This window comes from Mytilus trossulus, chromosome 11, assembly GCF_036588685.1.
Source record: "Mytilus trossulus isolate FHL-02 chromosome 11, PNRI_Mtr1.1.1.hap1, whole genome shotgun sequence".
NCBI lineage: Eukaryota > Metazoa > Mollusca > Bivalvia > Mytilida > Mytilidae > Mytilus > Mytilus trossulus.
In genome coordinates this window covers 9159983-9183611 of record NC_086383.1, presented here as the reverse complement: position 1 = coordinate 9183611, position 23629 = coordinate 9159983, and the positions used below count along the sequence as shown (strand labels likewise).

Here is a 23629-nt window from a genome sequence, read left to right as displayed (position 1 = left end):
ATAATTTATAAAAAAAATATTTCTATGGCTTTTTTTAAAGTCATTTGTAAACATTGATACATATATATATATATATATATATTTTTAAAGTCATTTGTAAACATTTTTTTTTATTTGGTCGGGTTGTTGTCTCTTTGACACATTCCCCATTTCCATTCTCAATTTTATTGATACATATATATATATATATATTTTTTAAAGTAGTTGCACAACTGTAAATTGAAGATTCAGAATCATTGCAAGTCTAACTTGCATGCTAGACTATACAAGAGTAAGAGCAAAATTTGATGATCTCATAATTAATATAATGTGTTACAGTTCTCCAAAAATTATCTTCCTTCCACTTAATAAAAAAAGAAAAGGTATTTATAAGAAAATTCACAATTTTTACCCAGTCCGGGTCCGGCATTCAGTCCGGGTCCGGCGTTCAGTCCGGGTCCGGGTCCGGGTTTCATACCCAAGTCCGGGTCCGGAGTCCGGTCCGGTCCGGGTTTCAGTGCGTACCCTGCATACGGGGTATATATCTCCCAATTGATACGATATTCCCGTGCTTGCGTTTTCTAGCATGATTTTCATGATCGAGGGTTACTGCTCACAATGAAGCTATTAAACCAAGAGTTCCAAATGGTGAAGTTGAAATCATCCCTTCGTAAATTTTACGGACGCCATCACGAGTTGGTTGACCGTTATGGAATAATCCTTTCACAAATGATATCGGATATGTTCCTTACGTCGTATCTACACTCCCCTTCCCTTTCATGAATTTGACCTACCGAATTAGACTATTTACCGGATTTGTAATCACATAAGCAACACGACGGGTGTCGCATGTGGAGCAGGATCTGCTTACCCTTCCGGAGCACCTGAGATCGCCCCTTGTTTTTGGTGGGGTTCGTGTTGTTTATTCTTTAGTGTTCTATGTTGTGTCATCTGTACTATTGTTTTTCTGTTTGTCTTTTTCATTTTTATTGACTGTCCCTTTGGTGTCTTTCGTCCCTCTTTTAATGCAACTCATACCACATCTTCTAAATTCTAATTATAGGTACCTTACATTTCCTTTATGTCGTGACTTTGATGTAGAGTTCGCTCATTGGAACTGATACCACATCTTCTTATTTCTAATTATAGGTACCTTACATTTCCTGTATGTTGTGACATTGGTGTAGAGCTCTCATTGGAACTCATACCACATCTACTCTCTTATTATAGGTACCCTACATTTCCTGTATGTTATGACTCTGATGTTGAGTTCACTCATTTGAACTCCTACCACATCTTCTAATTTCAAATTATAGGTACCCTACATTTCCTATATGCTGTGACTTTGATATAGACTTCTCTCATGGGAACTCATACCACATCTTCTAATTTCTAATTATAGGTACTCTACATATCCTGTATGTTGTGACTTTGATGACGAGTTATCTCATTCAGACTCATATCACATCTTCTTATTTTTAATTATAGGTACCCTAAATTTCCTGTATGTTGTGACTTTCATGAAAAGTTCTCTCATTGGAACTCATACCACTTCTACTTATTTCTAATTATAGGTACGTTACTTTTTCTGTATGGTGTGACTTTGATGGAGAGTTCTCACATTGGAACTCATACCACATGTACTTATTACTTAATATAGGTACATTCCTTTTCCTGTATGGTGTGACTTTGATGGAGAGTTCTCTCATTAGATCTCATACCACATCTTCCTATTTTTAATTATAGGTACTCTACATTTCCTGTATGTTGTGACTATGATGTAGAGTTCTCTCATTGAAACCAATACCACATCTTCTTATTTCTAATTATAGGTACCCTACTTTTCTGTCTTTTGTGACTTTAATGGAGAGTTATCGTATTGAAACTCATACCACATCTTCTTTTTTCTAATAATAGGTACCCATCATTTCATGTATGTTGTTACTTTGATGGAGAATTATTTCATTGAAACTCCTACCACATCTTCTAATTTCTAATTAAAGGTACCCTACATTTCCTATATGCTGTGACTTTGATATAGACTTCTCTCATGGGAACCACATCTTCTAATTTCTAATTATAGGTACCCTACATTTCCTGTATGTTTTGACTTTGATGAAGAGTTATCTCATTCGAACTCATACCATATCTACTTATTTCTAATTAAAAGGAACCCTACATTTCCTCTATGTTGTGACTTTGATGGAGAATTATTTCATTGAAATTCATATCAAATATTTTTGTTTCTAATTATAGATACCCTACATTTCCTGTGTGCTTTGACTTTGATGGAGAATTATTTCATTGAAACTCATACCAAATCTTCTTTTTTTCTAATTATAGGTTCCCTACATTTCCTGTATGTTGTGTCTTTGATGTTGAGTTCTGTTATTGGAACTCCTACCACATCTTCTTATTTCTAATTATAGGTACCCTACATTTCCTTTATGCTGTGACTTTGATATAGACTTCTCTCATGGGAACTCATACCACATCTTCTGATTTTTAGTTATAGGTACCCTACATTTCCTGTATGTTGTGACTTTCATGAAGAGTTCTCTAATTGGAAATCATACCACTTCTACTTATATCTAATTATAGGTACCCTACATTTCCTGGCTGTAGTGACTTTGATGTAGAGTTCTCTCATTGGAACTCATACCGCATCTACTTATTTATAATTATAGGTACCCTACATTTCCTGTCTGTTGTGACTATGATGTTAAGTTTTCTTATTGGAACTCATAACGCATCGTCTTATTTCTAAATATAGGTACCCTACATTTCCTTTATGTTGTGACTTTGATGTAGAGTTCTCTCATTGGAACTCATACCGCATCTACTTATTTATAATTATAGGTACCCTACATGTCCTGTCTGTTGTGACTTTGATGCTAAGTTTTCTTATTGGAACTCATACCGCATCGTCTTATTTCGAAATATAGGTACCCTACATTTCCTTTATGTTGTGACTTTGATGTAGAGTTCTCTCATTGGAACTCATACCGCATCTGCTTATTTAAAATCATAGGTACCCTACATTTCCTGTCTGTTGTGACTTTGATGCTAAGTTTTCTTATTGGAACTCATACCGCATCGTCTTATTTCTAAATATAGGTACCCTACATTTCCTTTATGTTGTGACTTTGATGTAGAGTTCTCTCATTGGAACTCATACCGCATCTACTTATTTATAATCATAGGTACCCTACATTTCCTGTCTGTAGTGACTTTGATGTAGAGTTTTCTTATTGGAACTCATACCGATTCTACTTATTTATAATTATAGGTATCCTACATTTCCTGTCTGTAGTGACTTTGATGTAGAGTTTTCTAATTGGAACTCATACCGCATCGTCTTATTTCTTAATATAGGTACCCTACATTTCCTGTCTGTAGTGACTTTGGTGTAGAGTTTTCTTTAAGAACTCATACCGCATCGTCTTATTTCTTAATATAGGTACCCTATATTTCCTGTATGTTGTGACTTTGATGTAGAGTTTTCTTATTGGAACTCAAACCTCATCGTCTTATTTCTAAATATAGGTACCCTACATTTCCTATGTGTTGTGACTTTGATGTAGAGTTTTCTTATTAGACCTCATACCGCATCGTCTTATTTCTAAATATAGGTACCTCACATTTCCTGTATGTTGTGATGGTGAATGATCTCATTAGAACTCATATCACATTTATAATATACACTTCTTATGAGTTTTCAAAATATAGATGTGATCGATTTACGAACATATAAAATACATTGGTCATGATGACATCACTTTCCATTTTCTAGATTTAAAATTCAAGTGTTGGCAGACCTGAAACTAAATTTTGATTTGTTAGTGTTGCTGGCCGTACTTTTTACTCATTGGGATTATAATAGGAGTTTTCTCATTGGATCTCATACCACATCTATACATTTCTAATTATAGGGTTCCTACATTTCCTGTATGTTGTGACTTTGAAGGAGAGTTCTCTTATTGGAACTCATACCACGTCTTCTTATTTTTAATTATATCTACCCTTCATTTCCTGTATGTTGTGACTTTGGTGGAGAATTCTCTCATTGGAACTCATACCACATGTACTTATTTCTAATTATAGGTACGTTACTTTTCATGTATGGTGTGTCTTTGATGGAGAGTTCTCTCATTGGAACTCAAACCACATCTTCTTATTTATGATTATAGATACCCTACATTTCCTGTCTGTTGTGACTTTGATGTAGAGTTTTCTTATTGGAACTCACACCTCATCGTCTTATTTCTAAATATAGGTACCCTACATTTCCTATGTGTTGTGACTTTGATGTAGAGTTTTCTTATTAGACCTCATACCGCATCGTCTTATTTCTAAATATAGGTACCTTACATTTCCTGTATTTTGTGATGGTGAATGATCTCATTAGAACTCATATCACATTTATAATATACACTTCTTATGAGTTTTCAAAATATAGATGTGATCGATTTACGAACATATAAAATACATTGGTCATGATGACATCACTTTCCATTTTCTAGATTTAAAATTCAAGTGTTGGCAGACCTGAAACTAAATTTTGATTTGTTTGTGTTGCTGGCTGTACTATTTACTCATTGGGATTATAATAGGAGTTTTCTCATTGGAACTCATACCACATCTATACATTTCTAATTATAGGGTTCCTACATTTCCTGTATGTTGTGACTTTGGAGGAGAGTTCTCTTATTGGAACTCATACCACGTCTTCTTATTTCTAATTATACCTACCCTTCATTTCCTGTATGTTGTGACTTTGATTGAGAGTTCTCTCATTGGAACTAATACCACATCTTCTTTTTTTCTAATTATAGGTATCTTTCATTTCCTGTATGTTGTTACTTAGTTGAACAGTTCTCTTATTTAAACATATACCACATCGTCTTATTTCTAGTTATAGGTACCCTACATTTCCTGTCTGTAGACTTTGATGTAGGATTTTCTTATTGGAACTCAAACCACATCTTCTGATTTGTATTTATAGGTACCTTACAATTCCTGTACGTTTTGACTTTGATATATAGTTCTCTCATTGGAACTGATACAGCAACGTCTTATTTCTTATTGTAGGTACCCTACATTTCCTGTAGGGTGTGACTTTGATTGAGAGTTATCTCATTGGAACTCATATCACATCTTCTTATTTCAATTTAAGGTACCTTACATTTCTTGTACGTATGTTGTGACTATGATGTAGAGTTCTCTCATTGGAACTCATACTTCATGTACTTATTTCTAATTATACATGTTATAGGTACGTTACTTTTCCGGTATGGTGTGACTTTGATGGAGATTTATCTCATTGGAACTCATATCACATCTTCTTATTTCAATTTAAGGTACCTTACATTTCTTGTACGTATGTTGTGACTATGATGTAGAGTTCTCTCATTGGAACTCATACCACAGCTACTTATTTCTAATTATAGGTACGCTACATTTCCTGTATGTATTTAATTTGATGGATAGTTCTCTCATTGGAACTCTTACCACTTCTACTTATTTCTAATCATAGGTACCCTACATTTCCTGTATGTTGAACTTGCTGACGAATCATCAACAGCCGTTCCCTATGCATGTGGAAGGAACAATGAACTGATGAAAGCTTTATACAAGGGTGGCAATGTCATCATGACAGTCAAAAAAGGTAAAGGAATGAATCTGAACTTTCTGTCTACAAATAATTTGATTGGTCAAACAAGTCTACAACTTGCTCTATCAATGTGATGTTAAATGATTTGAAAAAAAAACAAAAAAGTGTAGATAGAGGTCAATAATGATGTGAAAATATGCAAAAATGCATAGTGTTACATTGCCCTGAGGGACGACATCAAAAGATCAGTGTAGGATAAAAATAACATAAATCAAATAGTTTGGGAAGGGGGTTGGTGTCAAAAATTACTGCAATTTTTGTTAATCGAAAATCGAGTTAAAGAAATATTTGTTTGGGTTTTGGACTTGTAGATATTGGTGATGTTTTATTTAATAAACTGATAGACTGGTAGGGCACATTAAAAATCTTTTATTTACCGTAGATATATTTTTTTGACTTATGCCCTTGGCTATTTTAAATACGTGCAACACAGTGAAAATTGGAAATCAGATTGTATATAGCTATACTTTCAAAAAAGCCTTTACTGGTTCGGAACCAGCCATTTTTCAAGGGAAGGGGAGAGTTCCTAACGATATGTCCCTATTCAAGTGCATTGATTGTCCAAAATAAATGGGGGGATTCCAACTCAGAAACCCCTCCCCTGGATCCACCACTGCTTTATTTATTATTGATTGATGTACTTGTAATGTTTTGTTCAATGCTTCGGCTTTTTTTTCTAGGTACATTAACTACTTTTATATCTGTATACGTGTTTTATTAATTAATAATAAATAAACTCATCATAGATACCAGGACTAAATTTAGTACATACGCCAGACGCGCGTTTCGTCTACAAAAGACTCATCAGTTACACTCGAATCCAAAAAAGTTAAAAAGGCCAAATAAAGTACGAAGTTGAGGAGCATTGAGAACCAAAATTCCTAAAAGTTTTCCCATATACAGCTAAGGTTGTCTATGCCTGAGGTAGAAACGCCTGAGTATTTGAAAAAAATCTAAAATTTAACAGTAAATTTATGATAAGTTTGATGAGTTGCTCTCAGATAAACAATTTAAGAAAAATTGTGATTCCTGTTTTATTTTCTATTTCAGAACAAAGTAAATACATTTTTATTTGTATGCCCCATTTATGGGCATTACGGTTTCTGGTCTGTGTGTCTGTTTGTCTGTCCTTTCGTTCGTTCGTTCGTCCATTCGTTCTTTTCTGTTTTTGATGAAGTTGCAGTCCAATCAACTTGAAACTTGGTGCACCTGTTTCGTATGATATGATCGTTCTAATTTAATGCCAAGATTAGAGATTTAAACCAATTTTCACGGTCTACTGAACACTGAATAAGGCGGATAGGGTATCCGTGTACTATAGACACATTCTTGTGTCCACTTTACCTGGTTCGAATAACTTGTTCCTTTGTTTCATCAACAGTTTGTTTCCCTTTAAAACATCTTCTTAGTATCTCAGTTGTCAAATCAAGCACGGTATTTTTCCATAATTAGCCTTTTGTTTTATTATCAGCCATTTCACAACACAAAAATTACTTTGCCATAAATAAATCACTATGTTCTATTGTTGCTGGGGAAATTAAATGTGCCGACTTAAAATGTTAACAATAAAAAACAAATTACCTTGTAGTAAAATTAAATCTTGTGTGAGGTTACAGGTACACAGTACTGGCAACACATTCACCAAGTTGCAGTCTTATGATCTGTGTTTCATTTCCCCTTTTCCTTCCTTAACTGTGTGCTATATCCTTGAAAGCTGAAGTAAGATGATATATATTTACTTCTTAAGCTTGGAGAAAGAATTGTTTATTTTTGTATAGTAAAGTTTTTATTCACAAGTAACACTATGATTTGTTTGTTTTTTGGTTAAAAAAAAAGTCATTAAATTCCAGTTTTCTCTTATTTGAATAAATTGGCAAATAGGAATTAGAAAATTCATTCGTTTTAATGCGTTTTCATTAGTTTTCATGGAATGCATTTTCTTTGTAATTTAGTATTCATATGAATGACAATCTGATACTTTTTAATTGAAAAAAATCTAAACTGAAATAATTCAGTTAGCAAATTGTCACCACTTAGACAGTACTGCGTGCCTTACACACATTTCCCTAAAATAAACTTAATTATTTGTACTTTGAGGGCAGATGCTTGCTTTTACAATATTTTAACAATTATATTAGAAAGTTTTTCGCAATACTTTACATAGTCCCTTTACAAAAATAATTGTACAAAGAATATTGATCCAAGTTTTAAACTTAAAAATGTAAGGTATAAGGTTTTAAAATGAACACCAACCTTAACAAAAATACATCTATTTCCTATGTTAGGTAATTTCTACCACAATACTGTTTATCTATTTATAGAATTATACTTTCTGTTTCAGTTACCAATCCTAGTCATGTTAAACCAAAGGTTCTATTCAGCCAGGATGTGACAGGCTTGTTAGGTGGAGAAGTAGAACTTCAATGTATCTTCTCTGGATAGTATGTATTCTAAGTCTTAAGCTATTAAAGACTATTTTGAATCAGAAATTAAGAATATTTTATTTATGAGATAGCTTTTTATTTTCTTCAATTAACTCTTGTCATCTGTCATTGTCATTGTCAGTCAACTTTATAAAAATTCTTCTCAGAAACTTAAATTTCAAAATGAGCTTAAAAACATTGCCAGTGTATTGTTAGCTTTCAAGTTAATATTTTTACTCATTAATCGTGTCCTTTTAATTCATGCGCGCAACATTGAATTGATCTGGGTTACAAAAGTTTTAGGCGTTATAAGATATTCAAATGTGACGTGCTTCTTATGCTTAATGAATAAACCCATGCTCTAAATCCAATAGAATATCTTTGCACATGCGTATAATGACTACTGCAGAATAAGAATAATGCATTTGATCAAATTGGCATGCATTTAATATATTTCATTAACTTAAACAATTCTAAAAATGATGCACATATTGTAACTTATTTATTTATTATGACTATAATGTGTTGCATTCCGAAATTGACATACATGTATTTGACCCAGATACAACATCTGTTCATGCTGGATGTTCAAAAACTCCTCCCTCTGAAAAATCACAGTGCTAGCTGTTTGCTTCTTTACAAACAAAAAAGGGAGGTTCATAGAAGAGCATATACAATCGCTTATACACATCGGCCATAGACATTACCTTAAGATGGTACCTAAAACTACAGGGAGATAACTCTGTAAATTCAGATTAACGTTTTAATAACGTTGTGTTGTAAAGGGAATACTAAGCTTTTCAGTGATCAAAATTGGTGTTTGTCAAACTGCTATATAACCTGTGTATTTTTTCTGATTTTTTTTTTTTATTTTTGTTAAAGGGTCAAAACAAATACTTTGTCAAAATTTTATGAAAATTAAAAGAGCCAAATTAATTTTAGTGAAGTGTTGGGTACCACCTTAATTGTCCTAATCAGAATCAAAATAATTGATACAAGCTATACGTTATTTTTGTTTTAACATGGGTAGGCATTATATTCGAATAATCACGAATATAACGCATACCTATGTTAAAACAACAATAAAATATAGCTTTCACCAATTATTTCTTAATTAAAAAAAAAATAATGTAACATTAAAAAGTAAAACACTTTGAAATTTCTTTTTGTGCGATTTACTTAAAAATAAACAAACTTTTTTATGAATAATGTTTGTGAATGGAAACCGTATGATTGGAACACCCCCTTTGGCACCATCTTTTCAAAATGGCTGGATCAGACCCTGATAAGTTGGCTTTTAGTCTAAAAAAGCACAAAAGACTGACTCATTAGTGCATGCATTTGCTATAAAAAAAAAAAGAAGATGTGGCATGATTGCTAATGAGCCAACTCTCCACAAGAGACCAAAATGACACAGAAATTAACAACTATAGGTCACCTTACGGCATTCAACATTGAGCAAAGCACATTCCGCATAGTCAGCTATTAAAGGCACCGAAGTGACAATGTAAAACAATTCAGACGAGAAAACTACCGGCCTTATTATGTAAAAAAAGGAACAAAAATAAATATGTAACACATATTAAACAAACGACAACCACTAAATTACAGGCTCCTGGCTTTGGACAGACACATACATATATAATGTGGCGGGGTTAAACAAGTAAGCGGGATCCTAATCCTCCTCCTTACCTGGGACAGTGGCATTACAGTAAAACATAAGAACGAACTATACAAATCAGTTGAAAAAGTCTTAACTCATCAGACAAACAAAAATACAAGTAGACATTGCCGGGTACTTGTACATCCCAACAACAAAAAGACACTAGGTACAAATCTGAGAGTACTCACAGTTAACTGACAGCTAGTCCAAAGCTACTAACAACTAATAAAAAATCAAGCAAATAAGACTAAATTATCAATCCGTACACATCCAACATCTAATGACTTAGTGTAAAGACGTCATAGTCAGTCAGAGAAAACATGACCTTGTGCAATGTCAATATACTGGTATCGACAGATTGTATTTCTATGAATCTGTATATGTATATAACATACTAGTAACATTTAATTGGCTTTTAATTTACTAATAACAAAACTAATATTTACCAATAAAAACAATATTCAATGATCTTATTACGGTGTAGAATTGGTAACCTTTTGTAATAAGTTTATTTAAAGGAGCAATAAGTGTACCAGGACCATTTCTTAATTTCCGGGTATGGTTAACAACATTTCCGTAAAAAATGAGGATCTGCTATTCCGTTTGAAATACGTTTTCTACAGGTACAACCAAACTTCAAAACCAAATCTTTATATCTATGTAAAAAAATAAATAAAGGTTTTAAGTAAATTATGGTAACAAAATCCCTGGTTTAAGGTGGTACCTAACACTACAGGGAGGTAACTCTGTAAAGTCAGCTTAACGTTTTAATTACATTGTGTTGTAAAAGGAAAATTAAGCTTCTCAATGATCAAAATTGGTGTTTGTCAAACTGCTATATAACCAGTGTAATTTTTCTGACAAAACGGTTGGTCAAAATTTTTTGAAATTTTTATATTTTTGTTAAGGGTTAAAGTAAATACTTTGACAAAATTTTATGAAAATTAAACGAACCGAATTAATTTTAGTGAAAGTGTTGGGTACCACCTTAATACTAATTGTTTCTATTTGCAAATTTGATCATTTCATTTCATTTTATTTAATGTTCATTTATGTATTCCAGTCCATTGCCAGAAATTGCGTGGTTTTCACCTGAAAACACGAGTATACAGCCAAGCAGCAAGTACAGTTTCGTGGGCGGAACTTTTAGAAGAAACCTTAAGATTAAAACGCTAAGTGGCAGTGATGAGGGATCATACATCTGTTCAGCAATCAACAGAAGGGGTAAAGTGAACGCCAGGATATATCTCAATGTTACATGTAAGTATTGTACCACTCTTTTTCTCCAGTAAATAAAGTTTCTTTTAAGGATTCACTAAAGGAAAATTCAAAAAAAAAAAAAAAAAAAATTGATACTACCGTAGTAGGCAGTATATATATATAGTATCTAGTTCATTTAAACTCTATTGGAAATAAAAGTCTCAAGGGCAATCATATTACATCTCCTTAATTTTATATTCATATTTTAAGGAATCACATTTAAGCAACATGTAAACGAGATTTTATAATAATTTCTGATAAAAAAAATGTTGGTTTTTTTATTTATTTTGTTAGATTACTAGATATGCATGATTATTTGTGGAGTTAAAACAACCTTAATAATTTTGGATGTGTTGGTATTTGAAAACTTATTTTTTTTACATACCTGCTGAGTTTCATATATCTGGTTATTTTCACACCTGGATTTGTTTTGTAGTAAGAAGGCCTAAAGACGTCCATTTCAATTTTTAGCCTTGTTATTTTCACCTGTTTCAAATTTTTTAGCCTTGCATTTAGATTAACGATAAATTATTCATGCAGCATACATTTTATGGTGAAATTGTTTTACTGATGTTTGAATTGAAAAAGACTGACTGAATTCACAGTACAATTCCTGCGATACAATACATCAAACATTAAAAAGTGTTTGTTACAGAGCAAAAACTATGATGTTTCAGTGTTATAAATAATTTGGAGAATGAAAACAGACTTTTTTCATCATAAATACCAATGACTGCATATCATACTTGATTGAGTTAAGTCTGCCAATTGATATTTTATCGTATGTTTTTTCTATGTTGTGATGTTATGCTATTGTTTCAGAAAAAGGGAGAAGGTTTGGTACCATTAAAACGTTTAATCCCGTTGCAAATGTTTGCACCTGTCCTAAGTCAGGAATCTGATGTACAGTAGTTGTCGTTTGTTAATGTAATATATACGTGTTTCTCGTTTCTCGTTTTGTTTATATAGATTAGACCGTTGGTTTTCCCGTTTGAATGGTTTTACACTAGTAATTTTGGGGCCCTTTATAGCTTGTTGTTCGGTGTGAGCCAAGGCTCCGTGTTGAAGGCCGTACTTTAACCTATAATGGTTTAATTTGGATGGAGAGTTGTCTCATTGGCACTCACACCACATCTTCCTATATCTATTTGAATCTATCTTGCTAACTTAGTTGAGGGTTGAATAACGAATTTACACATTAAACATTTGACAAAATTCTGCTTTCAAATAACTGGTTTTAGTATCTTCTCACTAAAGCATCATAGTGTATTTGTGTAATATTATGAGGTGAACTTTTTAATATTTAAACAACAGCGAAACCTAGATTTCCAGAAGGTCAGATATTCGAGTCTCAAGTTGTCCCACGCGGAGACAATGCTGTGTTCAGGTGTAATATGGAATCCATGAGGTATGAGATTCATCCAACAAGGCCAATTTGGAGAAGGAATGGCATAGAATTGAACCCTAGGCAAAGTAAGTTGTTAGTCTTCAAGATATAGGCATATAAATTATCAGCATTTCTACTTAGTTATGATTTAAAAATCATTCAGTACCTAAATATAAGTAGCCATGGGTTTTTTTTAACTTCTATATTGATGCTGTTGCCTAGATAGAACTAGGGATTGAGGGGCACAGCTGTTTTAAACTGAGGGCTAACATGACTAGAATTAAAGGCTTGAGGGGCTTGGCTGTTTTGAATTGAGGGTTAACACAACTTCAAGTCTGACAGGAAACTACATGGTTCATTTTTTTTTTATAGAAATTAAAATATATGGTAAAATTTAATTATGTGTATTTTCTGGAATTATTGTACTGTATTATTTGGTTGTACTGCATATGATTTTTGTCCGTGAAAAATATTTTATTTGTCCTCCAGAAAACGACTATAAGATAATAGGAGAGTTGTGCCCCTCAATTTTTGGAAACCTACAAAACTTTGATGAGTACTAAATTGTTTACGTAATTATTCTGTGAAACCTGAATTTCTTACTATTTTTTAATTCTGATTTCAAATATTTTTTGGGTGTAGCAACATATTTCATCTAAAAAAAAGTAATGTGTAATTATCGTGTGATCTTTGATTTTTGTAGTTGGCAGCAGTTCTTCGCAGAAGTATCATTTAAGTGATGATGGAACTATTCTCACCATAAAAAATGTACAGAACCCAGGTGACTCGTGTAATATAATGTGTCAAACTTCAAACGTCATAATTGATGTAAATGGTGATGATGCTGAAGCTTCCACTTACGCTGATGCTTTTCTACGGGTTATAGGTAAGGATAATATATATACAGATTAACCTGCCTAATCAGACACCTGAGTATTCGAACACCCTGCTTTACTTACATTGTTTTCTGGTCCCCAAGGGTGTCAGATAACACAGGTTTCACTGTTTGAGGGATTTTCTCAGCGTTTTTGGGTCTTGGGCTAATTTATCAGTCAGGTTGTTATCTTTTTTAACACATTACTCATTTCCTTTCTGAATTTTGTAAGTTCAGAGATGATTGAGTCATTTATTATTGCAATTAATTTAGAGAATGGACCAAAATGTCAGATTTATCTTTATGACTCCAGGAAATATGTCTTTATGAGTTATCAGAATGCTTGTTCTAATTATTATGATAGGAAACCCTGTTGCATTATTGTAAATTATAGAAACATAGCAATAATTTGAGAATTGACGGTAAACTTTTCACTTGTTAACAATAAATTAAAAATGATGCATACTTTAAAATAGTAGTCAGTTTAATGAAAAACTTTGCATAGGTTTTATATTTTAATGATAGAAATTACAGATTGTATCAAATTTGTGGCTTCATTATTTGTATTGTTTTTGGGATTTCATATTTCATAGACTTCAGGGGTGCAGGTATTTAAATAGTTAAATGATTCCTACAATTTTTTTATATGCCTGTATGCAGAATGTGGCAAACAACATATCCACTTAAAGGCAAATTTTAAATCCAAGAACATTGGCACCTGAATTAACAGAAGTAAAAGTGAAATACGAAGTTATTCCGTCATGTCGTGATCTATGCTCATTTTAACATCAGTAGGCATTACCGTATAGCAGATTATTTTCGCGGGTGTGAAATTTCGCGATTTTCATTGAATAAGGTATACGAAATATTTTTGCGATTATTATTTTGGCGGTTTCGAAACTTTATCAATACCGTTGCATGTATACTTTTAAATTGGCGGAATTTATTTTGGCGATTTTGTTCTATCCACGAAAATAAGCGAAAATGTACACCCCGCGAAAATAACCCGCTATACGGTATATGTGTCGATATTTTACACTGAGGGTTCTAAGTAACATGGTTTATTTGTAGATGAAATATTAGCTAAAGGAATTGCAATTTTTAACTGTTCATGCTTTTCTTTTGAATTTCAGATCCAATTACAGTACAACTTCTTACACAGTCTCAGTTTGAAATAGATGCACCCGAACCGTTGAGTATGACATGTAGTGCTACCACCGATCCATCCGTACCAAAACTTTCCTTTAAGTGGTCTCTATTGGGAGCCGATAATGTCACGTACTACGATCACAACACACTGACGAGTAAGCCGTTCGTCAGCTTTAATATAGACATGACAAATCTTACCATTGATCCAGCCATGGTTAAAATGGACAATGATGATGACAAGGTCCGAGCGGTCACTGGAACGTACCGAGTCAATATTTCACATACACATGACTGGGAAATGATCAGCTTTGAAATTACGAGTAACATTAAACCTGCAATCAGTAAGTTTTAGTAATAAACATATACTTTATTCCCTGCTATACAGGATTTACTTTCCACATTAATGAAACGTCGTATGGTACCCTAAAGTTGCATTTATCCACAGAAATTGTCTTATTTGCAATCATACATCGTCTTCTTATTTTACTGAAATCAGAAAAAATTGGGATACAATATTATAGAAAAAGCAAGTTCTCCAAACTAACAATATACAAATGAGTTAATCCTTTACCGGAAGTAAAAAAATACTTGGAATACTTGTGTAAAGAGTAGAAAAGTCAAATGTAAACTATCCTGGTTTCACTTTTTAACTATTTACAGGAGGCCTCCATTGTAATTTATTTCTGCTGTGTTAACATAATTTTTCTATTTTTCAGAAGCCCCTGCTGGTTTTGACCTGTGGATAATTGGAGTTATTTTAGGAGTAATAGTTCTACTGATTGTCGTTATCGTTATCATCTGCACCTTATACAGAAACAGAGGAAGAAAAAAACCAGGTCAGTAAAGGAATTACTTCCCTTGAATAGACCTCTTCACAAAGGAGGAAAATATCCAGGTCAGTAAAGAAGCAACTTCTCTTTTACAGACCTCTCCACTGTGGGATGTTTGTAAGTTTATAGCCAGACTCATTATTGTGGGTTGTAATGTTATTATGTTTCTTTATGAAAACTGAAATAAGTGTTAAATTCTATGTAGAATGTTAAATGCTGTTGCTGTTTTATTTCTGGATGAGATTATTCAAGGGTTCAGTTTAATATTTCAACATATGTGTTTATTTCTAGTGGTCAGATTTATAATTTTTAATTTTTTTTTTTTTTTAGTTGATAAAAAGAAAGACAGTAGTTTTTCTGATTTATCTAGGGCGTAAGTAGTTTATTTTCTATTTAGATACATTTTTTGTACTTAAATTAAGACTTTCATCTGATAGTTACAACCATGTCAAAATGTCTTTTTACAGAGGTGTCTACATAACAACTATAGTAAAATATAGACTGATTTGGAATTTTTGTCTTGAGGTTCACAAATTTTCTTCTGTACAATTTAAATTCAATTGAGTTATATTAATGTGCAAAAATAGGATAATATAATTTCTTCTGATCCATATTGTTTTAGTATCGTTCTTAAATGTGTACAGATCTGTTCTTGTTAAGTTACAAACATTACAGTATCTTTTGGTACATTGATAGCTGTGTGGTCCTAAGTTCAACTACTGTATAACTAGAATTTCAACACTGAAGTTGTGAGTTACAAAACCATATGTGGTAAGTGCAATCCACTCTAATTCTTATTGACTACGATTGTCAGTTTTCCTACAGTTGTTCTCTCCATGCACGTGACTTCTTCCACTAAAAACAAATGAGCACCATAAAATATTCATAAGGGCTGAAAATGGTGTTAAACAGCTTGCAAGCAATTAGGTGTTACATGTGGAACAGGAGTTGTCTACCCTTCGGGAACACTTGAGATTATAATGGTCTGTTTGTTTTTTTCTTCGTGAGATATGGCGTTGTCAGTATTATTTCGATCTATGAGTTTGACTGCCCCTCTATTATCTTTTACCCTCCTTTCAATCAATACAGTAATTATTTTATTTTCAAACAGGGACGGAGAAAAGACTCCCTTGGACAAAATATCGTTATCTGATGTCGTGAAGCCGTTGAAAAGTGACGACGACAGTTCGACGGGAGATAGCGATGACGATGCTGATATGACCAAATTAAACGAAGACAGATCGTTTAGATGAATATACATAGACAAAAAAGGCCAAGATCAGACTTCTGTACATCACAATCACCTGTCTAATATATATGTATAGATACTAGATAAAATGTTCTAAAATCAAAGTGCACACAGTACTAAGAACAGGTTCTATTGTAAAAGTGCTTGCAATTCTGTGTTTATAGATTTTGAAATGACAGTTCATGCAGGACTATTGGAATAGGTTCTTCCTTTAATAAAAGCACTGGAAGTGCTATTCAAGTAAAACCAACAGTATTCTTAGTTTAGGTTTACTTTTGAAAAAAAATGAATGAATTCTCTAACTCAATTTCTATCAGGAAATTCGGATGAACCATATAAACATGATCTTTCTAATATTAGTAAAAGTATTGAGTTATAATTCATAAAACATATGTAGTTTTAATTGATTTAAATCAAATTATATTCAACTTTTTCACAGTAATTTAGTAAGTGATTTTGTTTTGAAAATATACCTAAACATTTGCAGAAACTAAGTGATATTTGATGCAATGATTTCATATTTTAAAGTACTACGATCTCATTATATGTTATCATCATTTTATTTTTCATTTTTATTTTAATGTTGACAAATGTCTGTGCTATATGATATTTAATCTTGTATATAAGATTAAATTTATATAAAGTAAATTTGAAAAAAGATAATGATGTTTGTGTATTCATAGGGGTAAGCAATAAAAATTATCATTGATTAAATATCATTTCATTTTAATAAATGAGTAATGCATTATGTGCTTTATGAAAACTATTTATGACAAAGTCTAAATTTTTAAAATTTCCAATTTCCTTATATTTATCTGACTTTCTTAAGAATTTGTTTCATCGGTGGAGGATTATCCCATTGTAAGATTAAAGATCTCTAGAAATTTTACTCTATGTAATTATGATTGTAAAAAACTCTTTTGAATGTAAATTCACAAGGACAATCAACAAGAAATATTGAGCACCTTCCTGTACATTAAATAATTTGGTGTTGTCGCCCTTTATTGTTTATCTATTTGTACATATCTTATTTTGGAATCCAGGGAAATCGTTTTGTCTCATTATTTTGGTTGATGGGAAGTTTCGTATATAATTAAACAACACTTTCGAATTAAATGGCAAAGTGAATTTAACTGGAGAACCATTTTAATAGGACTTTGCAAAGCTGGTGTTCACCTTCTGTCCAGAAACTATATAGACAATATGTAATTTTCATTTTCTATACAAGTTTTGACTTCTATGATATTGTTCATGTTTACTTGAATTTAAAAGTACAATGTTTTGTATTTATAGATTTTCTTCACTTTTGATTTAATTCTTTCCTTTTTCAAATTCTAATTTTTGTAAGGCCACGTAAAACCTTTAAAAAATCTATAAAGAAGATTGCTTATTAGAAAATATTGAAACACAGTTTTTATGATTTTAAAATTACATATATTTTTCAAATTTTTTTTGAGGAATACTATTTCATGATTTCATTTTTTTTACTTCTGATTTAGCTAATTTTTTCATTGACAGAAAGATCATGTGACATTATACGAATCATTTTTTAAATTATATGCATTCTACCTACAACCACAAATTTTTAAAGTGTTATTCTTATTTTTCTAAGACACAACCAATATTGACAAATTATCATATGATAGACTTGAAATCCATAATCTCCCATTTTGTTTGATATTAAAGTTTTGTACTTTTAATTTAATTTATACCATGACCTTTGATATAGTATATACATCTCCCACTTTGTTAGGTATTTAAATTTTGCACATTTTAGTTTGTTTATAACAAGACCATTGATTTATTAAAGAAATCTCCCATTTTGTTTGAAATATTAGTTTTGCACTTTTCAGTTTGTTTATAACAAGACCATTGATATATTATACAAATCTCCCATTTTGTTTGATATTTAAGTTTTGCACTTTTTATTTTTAGTTTGTAATGGGACCCTTGCTTTACTATGAAAATCTCCCATTTTGTTTGATATATAAGTTGTGCAATTTAGTTTGTTTATAACAAGACCATTGATATATTAAACAAATCTCCAATTTTTTTAACATTTTAGTTTTGCACTTGTTATTTTTAGTTTATAAGGAGACCATTGATATGTCACACAAATCTCCCATTTTGTTTGATGTTTTAGTTTTGCACTTTTTATTTTAACTTTATATAATGAGACAATTGATCTATTATACAAATCTTCCATTCTACTTGTCTAAGTTTTACACTTTTAATTTTTAGTTTATCATGAGACCATTGATTTATTATACAAATCTTCCAACTTTATTTTATGCTTAAGCTTTACACGTTTTATTTTTAGTTTATAATGAGACAATTGATATATTATACAAATCTTCTATTTTGTTTGATGTTTATTTTTTGAATTCTTGAGAATTGAAGTTAAGATGCGGCAGACACTGCACAGATGATGAAATAATTTTTGTAAAAAGAAACGAGAGCTTTGTAACAAACCATGTATTTTTTTTATCAAAGATTTAAAAACAACACGTTTAATAATTTCTTGCGTCCGAAGCTCTTTTCTTGATTTAATTTCATCAGGAACACTCAAAGCCAAACATTTGAAATCCGAGGATGTATAAGTACCGAAACCGTTGAAGAGCTATATGTCAAAAATACCTAAAATAAATAGCCAAATTCATCTAAAGCCAACTTTGCCTGAGGGAGTTGAAACCTTGTTTCTTAATATTTTTAAAGTTTATAAATGGACAATATTTAGTAAAGTTTGTTAAATCATGTCAGTAAATTGTGCTAATCTGTCATCTCCATATCACTTTCCAAATGCAATACAAGGTACATGTGTGTTTTCTACAATGTACTTTGTTTCATGTCTTCCCTGTTTAAAGTGTATTGCACACAACAATAAATTGAAATAGTATCAGGTTTCCTTTTCAAATTAATTTCATTTGGCACTTGATTCTAGCATAAAACATATTTTCAAGGAAATCTGAATTCTTAAAAGTCTGTCATTTTTAGCTCACCTGCCCCTGAATTGGTAATTTAGGGAAATTTTGCTGTTTCAGTTATTATCTTGAATATTATTATAGATAGAGGTAAACTGTAAACAGCAATAATGTTAAGCAAAGTAACGATTTACAAATAAGTCAACAGGAACAAAATGGTCAGTTGACCTCTTTAGGAGTTATTGCCCTTTATAGTCAATTTTAAAACCATTTTTCGTAAATCTAAGTAATCTTTAAGAAAAATCTTCTCCTATAAAACTACTGGGCCAAATTAAACCAAACTTGGCAAAAATGATCATTGAGGTATCTTGTTTAAAATTGGTGTCGTGTCCCGGCCAACCAACCACGATGGCCGCCATGGCTAAAAATATAACATAGAGAAAAATACAGTTTTCGGCTCCTAACTCAAAAACTAAAGCATTTAGAGCAAATCTGACGGAGTAAAATTGTTTATTAGGTCAAGATCTATCTGCCTTGAAATTTTCAGATGAATCCGACAACCCGTTGTTGGGTTGCTGCCCCTGAATTGGTAATTTTGGCGAAATTTTGCTAATTTTGGTTATTATCTTGAATATTATTATAGATAGAGATAAACTGTAAACAGCAATAATGTTCAGCAAAGTCAGATTAACAAATAAGTCACCTGACTGAAATGGTCAATTGACCCCCTAAGGAGAAATTGTCTTTTATAGTCAATTTATAACAATTTTCCTAAAATTTGTATATTTTTACTAAATATTTTCCACTGAAATACTGGGCCAAGTTCATTATAGTTAGAGATAATTGTAAGCAGCAAGAATGTTCAGTAAAGTAAGATGTACAAAGGCATCACCATCACCAAAACACACTTTTGTCATGAATCCATCTACTTCCCTTGTTTAATATTCGCATAGACCAAGGTGATCGACACAGGCTCATTAGAGCCTCTAGTTTAATTATATTTTCTTTTTCAAATAGATTTCATTGGGCCTTTTATTCCTGCATCAAAAATCTCTGTAAGGAAATAGCATTAAAAATCAGGCATTTGTTTTTCTTTTCATGAAATATTGAATTATGGTTGTCATTCTTGCTTTTGCTGCATACCAACATTTATCTGATGCAGTTTTTACTTTACATTAACTACTATTTACTAAGCTACTGAATGAATGACAGTTAATACAAAAAAGAGAGTTCTTCCTCCTGCACATTACCTGGTTTGTTAATATTCTTCACTGTAGCTTAAAATGGCTGAAATATGGTGGAAATGTAAAAGTGATTTCACATTTAGACAGTTTTGATAATCCGGAAATTTTGAGTATGTTTCTAGGTAATAGATTAAACAAATGGATATTGAATCAAAGTTGAGCAGGATTTTAAATTGTCAGTTGTTTAAAGACCAAAGGGTTGGAAATATGATTTGCCTAGTATGTGAAAACACAAGCATATTGACGAAAGGGACCATTGTCTGTTGCATTGTTAGTAAAACTGCACAAAAATGTACTATTCTCTTTCCAAAGTTTTACACAAATAAATAGATTTGACTTAACCACAATATGTCAGTCTGGTTAAATGAAACACTGACAATTGGAATAGCTCCGACATGTACAGGTTATAGGCTTAGTGTATAAGTGTTATGCATTTGCAGCATCTCTGCACTGCTTTGCATGACCCCACATGGTGCTTACTAATGATACAGTTGAAGAGAGCCGTTCTAATATTATAAGGATCTTTCATGTGCTTATTTTGTCAATTCTATTGATTTTCCTATGCAATATGTATAACAAGGCCTCAATTTGATCCCTTTGTTTTAAATATTACAATTCTCTCAAAATAACGAAAAATCTCAGAATTTTTGAAATTTGTCATGGCCTTTAAACATTTTTAGAACAAGAACTACTATTTATTCAGACGTTTTTGTGTGGATTAATTATAGCCGTTATTGAACAATGATCAAAACAGTGAGATTAGTTATTGAGATTGCAGATAATGAGGCATACAAATGATGCTAGCAAATATAAATGCTAATTTCCATTTTTACAAAACTAATGCCGTCACAATAGTTTTTTTTTTTGCATATATAAAAGTTTTTTGGCATATATAAAAACCGCCACAAACATTTTAGAATTAACAGTACTTACTCCTTATAGGTCCATACAGATTAACGTATGGTCTATATCCTTTTACACTATTTATGCAGTTTCAGGGATGATTTAAATGGCTCTTTTCATACTTAATTCTATATAGATGTTGAGATTTGAGTGTTACCTATATAATACTAATTGGAAGTATAATGGAATTTGATGCGACTGTCATACAAGTGAGAGGTTTAGCTAGCTATAAAACCAGGTTCAATCCACCATTTTTTACATTAGAAAATGCCTGTGTCAGGAATATGACAGTTGTTATCCTTTCGTTTGATGTGTTTGGACTTTTGATTTTGCCTTTTGATTTTGGATTTTCTTTTTTGAATTTTCCTTGGAGTTCATTATTTTGTGTTTTTACTGTTTACTATACATAACAAGTATATCTAATTATTTTTTCATCACTTTGCTTTTCAATTTTTAATGAAATTAGTTAGTAGGTGTCTTAGTGTAAATTGGGTTGTGTAGTGATAAGTAGAAATGTAGTTTGAAACGTTCCCTTTAAAAAACATAAGTTAGGCCATATATGACATTATATGCCCTGTGTATGCTCTCATGTTCTTTTTATTATGTACACGTGTGAAAGGTCCATATGATCGTATGACTTTGAAAGGTCTGCAAACTATATTGCTTTCATTATATTGTTTATTTTTGTGAACATTGAATGTGTCCAGTCTGTGCATTGTAATTCCCAAGGCAAAGTATTTTTATTTTTTTATACAAAACAATTCTACGCTGTTTCTCGTCTAATCACTATTACCATGACAAAAAGTGCCCTAATCTGATATTTGAGGGGGATTTAATGCTGCTATGCAACCCTAAAGATGTCCATTTCTTCAGCAATAGTGCCCAGACAGTTTGTTATTTGTTATTTCTGGCTTGCTAGGTCAGCTTTAGGAATGATGATGTAAGGGTTTTGTAAAAACATTAAATATCCAATCAAGTTCTCATTTTTTCTAGGAACGTCATGTGAGGGTGCTTCTAGTCTCTATGACAACAGTGCCAAAACCAGTGACTTTTGCTGGTTTGCTAGGTCAGTCAGGTGACTGGAGTCTATGGTTGCTATGACAACAGTGCCCTACTTAGATCTTAATTACTATGTAGACACGAGGTTTTGTCACATTAAAATTTTCATGTCATAGCTTTACAAATCTTTTTTATAAGAAATCAATTTTCAACAATGTGGCACAAAGTAAGGTAATCTTAAGATTAATCAAATGTGAGGTATAAAAATAAAGTTATCTTTAGCTTTAAATAAATGTTACTATTTTCAGTACGATTTTATATTGCAAAGATAATTTGACAAATACATTGATTTTTCCTTGTCAGCAAATGATTTCCTTTTGGTGAACCTTATGGGTACAGATCTTCTGCTTTACAGTTATTTCCTGATTTACTAGGTCAGTCATGTGACCACATTCCTTGGGTCAAGGACAGCTGATATTGTTTATATATAAATATTTTGAAGTAGATTTTTATAAAAATATTTTGTGGGAAGAAAAAATTGAGACATTCCAAACTCTTAACTTGCAATGATTGAAATAAGCCAGCATTTCTGTTTATGTTTAACATTATATGCGACAGAAGGTCCGAGACCACAATTGTCGTCCCTTGATTTTCGTTGTTCACGAATATAGTCCCTAGTGTTGACAGTGGGTTACTTACCATTAATTTTTATACCCCTTCCAAATTCATTTCTCCATATTTAATGCTTCAAATTGAAGAAGGGGATGAAATTACACTGTAAAAAAAATTGGGTCCCGAATTTTGAAGGAAAGTAGTGATTTGGTCCAACTGAAAATGGATGAAAATTAGCACTTCAGAAGCTGTCAAAAGATTTCAAGACGCCCTAAACATAAAATTGTCCATATTTTGAGTAAGAGCTTATGAAGTTTTCTATAATTTTGATATAATTTGTCCCAAAAGTAGTACAACACACTGTAAAAATTTCACTAAGAAAGCGCAGGTAAGATTTTTTTCAATTTTCATTTATCAGTCAGTTACAAGATGGAAAACCATCCCAACTTCAAAATCTGCTGT

At 31.9% G+C, this 23629-nt stretch overlaps 1 protein-coding gene across 1 annotated transcript in view; it reads left to right on the top strand.

Moving 5' to 3' along the window:
• Positions 1–16723, top strand: part of LOC134691696 (neuroglian-like) — a 30246-nt gene extending 13523 nt beyond the window's left edge. Inside the window, exons 4-12 of the mRNA XM_063552256.1 lie at positions 5516–5647; positions 7995–8094; positions 10803–10999; positions 12314–12472; positions 13090–13272; positions 14394–14750; positions 15126–15245; positions 15570–15612; positions 16351–16723. Of these exons, the coding sequence (XP_063408326.1) occupies positions 5516–5647; positions 7995–8094; positions 10803–10999; positions 12314–12472; positions 13090–13272; positions 14394–14750; positions 15126–15245; positions 15570–15612; positions 16351–16492 (1433 nt within the window). The 3' untranslated portion in view covers positions 16493–16723. The remainder of the gene's footprint in view (positions 1–5515; positions 5648–7994; positions 8095–10802; positions 11000–12313; positions 12473–13089; positions 13273–14393; positions 14751–15125; positions 15246–15569; positions 15613–16350) is intronic.
• Positions 16724–23629: the final 6906 nt, after the last annotated feature.